At 32.2% G+C, this 5,053-nt stretch overlaps 1 protein-coding gene across 1 annotated transcript; it reads left to right on the top strand.

Annotated features, from left to right (window-relative positions):
* Positions 1 to 578: 578 nt before the first annotated feature.
* LOC144567667 (la-related protein 1C-like) lies at positions 579 to 4,146 on the top strand. Its single transcript, XM_078317835.1, has 6 exons — positions 579 to 1,130; positions 1,759 to 2,143; positions 2,624 to 2,744; positions 2,830 to 2,920; positions 3,680 to 3,751; positions 4,006 to 4,146. Exons 1-6 carry the CDS (start codon positions 804 to 806, stop codon positions 4,144 to 4,146), a joined length of 1,137 nt encoding a protein of 378 aa, XP_078173961.1. The 5' UTR covers positions 579 to 803.
* The last annotated feature ends 907 nt before the right edge of the window (positions 4,147 to 5,053 follow it).

Raw genomic sequence — 5,053 nt, 5'->3', positions numbered from 1 at the left:
GGTCTAAAATCAAAAGATTATATGGTAATTAATAGTTCATGAAATTTTCTATTTTCCTAACTCGAGTTCAAAATTTACGAAGTCATGAACGGGAAAGTAGGGATAGACGGATAGGTGCTCCGTCAAATAATAAATAAACAATTATTCATATATAGACTTTAATTAGAATCCCACATACTTTCATTTATTTTTATCCAGAATTATTTATTTTTGTTACTTTCAAATTCTTTTTCTAGCATTATTATTTTTTTATTATGTAATAATATCATTCTGTTTTAAAATATTGCATGATAAAATGTAATTTAATGCAAACAAAAAAAACATTACAAATTTAGGCATATAGTACCAGATATATATGAGATATGTATGTAAGCCAATTTCTATTCCAAAATTCATAACTTTTTAAGTGGCCGTAAATAGCACGAGTTTATTAACACTTAACTTAATTTCTTCTCTTAAATTTAAAATAACAATTATGTACAAAATTAGTTTTGGTTAAAAAGAGACTGTCTATGAATAGTTCATGAAACCTTTATAATCCCTTATTTTTTAATTTTTCATTTGTCATTTCTGACCCTCCAGGAGAAATTTCTTTAATCATCTCTCCTTTTAGTTGTATTCATTCACAGAAGAAAAAAGAAATAGCCAGCAAAAATCCATATATCATGGAATCAACTGTAGTAGATTGCAGTTAGTTTTTATTTCCATATACTATCCTCAATTTTCTATTATTTTTTAAGAGATATTGTTTTATCCTTTTTTATTTATCACCGATTTAATTACAATCAGAGCCTATCGTTATCATGCCTGCATCTCACACCTCCGCCCTGATCACTGCCTCGGAGCCATCCAATCAGTCTACCTCGACTCAAAATCCGGTGGTGCAGAAGTTCATGGACTCGACGGAGTCCAATGTGGGCCCAAGCAAGGAGAGAAAGCCTGCTTGGAACATCCCTTCTCGCAAAGCATCGCAGGAGTTGGAGTACCCCATCATATGTAGTGCTGCGTGGCCAGCTCTAGCTGCGAACACTTCTTCTCAGGCCTCTCCCAAATCCTCCTCCACCACTTCTTCTTCCTCAACCGATGATCTAAAGTCTCTCTCTGATATATCGGTTGTTTCTGTTCCACCCGTAAGGATCATGTATCTCTTCTCCGGTAATTGTATTAGTATCAATTTTATGCCATATTTTATGTGAAGGAATATGATCAGCCAACTCTGATACAAACTTATTTTAGAAACGATAAGAGTAATCAAGTAGGAAAAATTTGTTAAATTGTTTTATCTCAAACTTGAAAGTGGAGGCTTGTGGAACTTATCTATAGGTTCGTCCCTAAATTAACTACATGCAAAAAAAAATCCTCAAAAAATACTACATGCAAAAAAAAATCCTCAAAAAATACTACATGCAAAAAAAAAAAAAATGTTCCAAATAAAGTTTTGAGGATAGAGTTAACAAGAAGATATACTTGTAGCACCTAATTCTCTATTGCCAAAAAGATGGGCGATTTATTGGATTGAGTGAATTAACTAAATTGAAGATAAATTATCACTTTGTGCCCTTTTTTCTTTTATTTTTTATGTAACCTTATTATACCTAATTTCATCTGAAAGTCTCAATCGATTAGAACAATCACCACAGACTATATATAGGATTGTACTGTAGAGAATACATGATAGAAACACAGAAAAACAATATATGTATGCTACTCTTTTTCTTATACACCTATTCCATGACACTAACCAATGTGGTTTATCAGGAGACAACGGTGGTGGTACCAGTGCGGCAACAGTCAGGACCAAACCCAAACCCTAACCTAATGAGTCAGGGTAGCACTAACAGCGAGAACACTCGTGGACCCCAAATAAATAATAGATCATCGAGATGGACTCACGGCCAAAACCGCCATGGCTACAACAACAATCATTATCAATACCACCACAACAACAATAACGGTGGAAGAGGTTATCGTGGGCGTGGTAGGGGAGGTGCTAATTGGAACCACTCATGGAATAACTCACCTCGGCCCCCATATGTTTATCAGGGGAACCAGGCCATGACCACACCACAACTCCAACCTGCAGTATCTTATGGCTATGGTATTCCGAATGTTTATCAAAATTACTACACTTCCACAGGCTATGGTAATTGAAGTTTTGAATTTCTGTTTGTATTTCTGATATTCAAAACTTTGGGTCAATAATTAGCTTTTTCTTTATTAGGTTTATTTGAAGTAAAAGTTGTCTTAAAAATAGTTTATAGAAAGAGTGATAGCTGAGTTAGGGGAGGATAATCTAACCTATATTTGTCTATAAATTTTTGGTCAACGTAGATATGAGTCGTTGGTATCTAGTAGAAACATTGATATGCATCTAATTATTAAAAAAAAAAAAAAATTACTTGCATGCAAGAAAAAACTATAATTCGGAAAGGTATTCTATTGTATGTGATAAGTATACTTGAGATTATTTAGCTTAGGATTTTTCAAAATAAATATGACAAAAATGGTCAAGAATCAATATTTGGAAATATTTCCAATTTTTATATACAAATTGTGGGTTTGTCAAAATCATGTCATGTTAACTAATTTTGTAAGTTTGATGGTTTTCTGTTTGATTGGATAGACTACTCTCATGCGATGTATGGACATGTACCACTAACTAATCCGCAGTGGGTCGCACCAAGTTATGTTGAAGTACTCGAGTTAAGGAATTCGATTTTAAAGCAGATCGAGTACTACTTCAGGTACTTTATTTTTGCACAAGTTTGGCATTATTCATTGTCCTCTATAGCTTGAAATATGTATGTCGCTTAATGTATTTGTCTTCAGCATTGAAAATCTAGTCACAGATACCCATTTGCGCAAGAAAATGGACGAGCAGGGATGGGTGTCAATTTATGTTGTTGCTGACTTTAAGCGGGTAAGTATTGTTTATCCTATTACATTCTTAACTTAAAACTTACAATATTAATATACGTTATTTTCGCATAAGTCAACACGTGTGGATCAATAATTTGATAGTGCATTAAAAGAAAGTATGATGATAATATTTGCATTATATCGTGTTGTTCTTTGATAGTATTTGCTTGAGTTATAATATCCAGTCTTTTGTTGATATAGATGTACCAACCTTTGTTTTATATTTGTTGCGATGAGTGATATTTAGTATAAAGTTATATTGAAGGAAATAATCAGTAAAATTGAATTCAAAGAAACATATCTTTTGTAAACATCATTTGAAGGAATTATATCAGTCTTTAGTACATCCTGAATATAATTCTAATGCATGGGATAGAAGTTGATGCATACCTTACATGACAAGTACTGAATAGTTGCCCCAATATTTTTGACATTTTTATATGCATGGAAGTTAAAACTGATTGATAGTCATGATAACAGTACACTATCTTTCGTTATATTGTGTTATTTCCATTCAATGATAGAAAATTTGTGGCCCATTTTTTATAACGAGCTTTGTTAAATTGTTTTAAAAAATATTATTTTCTCATTTTTAATTAATATTTTAGTGCCTTTTTTCAAAGAAAATTTGAAATTACTACAGTTATATTTGTTTACAAGAAGAATGTCATTCTTATGTGTTTATACTATTATCATTTTCTTTTTTTATTATTCGGTTTTATTTCTGACTATGTTACTATATATTGATGATGCATGGCAGGTGAAGCAAATGAGTGGTAATTTGCAATTTATTCTGGAAAGTCTTAATGCTTCAACTGTGGTTGAAGTTAAGGTACAAGTGCTCTCTTTTCTATACTAATTATGGACAAATTTGTTTCGGTTTTCTGAAAGCCATACAATAGGTACATGGTTACCAAACCATAAAGCTTCGAACCTCATTTAGTCTATGATATTAAACATTATGGTAAAATAAAAATAATGGAATGGTGGTACCCTCTTGGTATAGTAATATAAAGTATAACTATTTATCTAAAATCAACTCTTAGCCCCTCTTTTTATATATTCTTTTTCCTTTTGCTATTATAGGGCAACAAGATTAGGAGGCGTGAGAATTGGATGACATGGATATTACCTCCTTCACTGCAGGTGGAGCCTATTGCTAATCAGCCGAGAGACCCTACCATTGGGTCTGCTACTGCAAATTCTAGCCCCAGAGATATCAAATGAGGTGCATAATTTTGGAGGGGAATAATTTAAACGGAAATTGTTGAATAGGCAGGTATTGCAGTAGATATAATACTATTAGGCAGGTTGTATAATTATATATTTATATAGAGTTAGATTGTGTAATGTGGGCTCTATGCGGTAGTTCTTTATGGCATGTTTGGGTTTGGGGATAGTGTGGGAGATCCTTAGCATTTTTGTCATATCATTTTGCTATTCTTTTTTCTTATTCCTTTCTAAATGTGAGGTTGATGTAGTCATTCCTGGAAAAGTTTATCTGACACTATATATGATTTATTCATTTATTGAAGATTTTGACTTATGTTTGCGATCTTACATAATTGTAGTTTTAAATATGTTTGATTTGTTATTACTTTGGCTTAATTGTGGAATCAACTTATGATCGCATAGTATTATAGCAGAAGATCTGCAATGTGCACATTTCAATAATTTCATTTTTTTTTTTTGAAAAAGTGAGATTTTTCTCACTGATTTCATCAGAAATCATATTATCTTGCTGTAGCCAGCTCCAAAAATCTAGAACTAACACAATTACAAAAACTAGAATCATTCCAGTAATAAAAACAAGCATCAGTAAAACAAAATGCCCCCACAAAGGCAAACCAGTCATGCTCCAAATACTGACAAGGAAGAAAAATACATTCTAACACTAAAACTAAAGATGGCAAAGAACCAATATTGGTACTAAGCTCAAAAATCCATGTAGAGAGGTATCAAACAACTAATTTCTAATGAAAATCTAATCTTGTGAACGTCCAAATTGGCATCAAACAACTATGGAGTTTTCTTTTCGTTTCAGAATACACAAACTAGAAATTTTAAATCATTTGCGTGCTCTAATCAGATATAGTAATACAAAATTGTTTGCAATAATATTTTGATTAACATC

Source organism: Carex rostrata, chromosome 16 (genome assembly GCF_964058835.1).
Source record: "Carex rostrata chromosome 16, lpCarRost1.2, whole genome shotgun sequence".
Taxonomy (NCBI): Eukaryota; Viridiplantae; Streptophyta; class Magnoliopsida; order Poales; family Cyperaceae; genus Carex; species Carex rostrata.
Note: the sequence above shows the minus strand (reverse complement) of the source record. Positions and strands in the feature narration are given on the sequence as shown.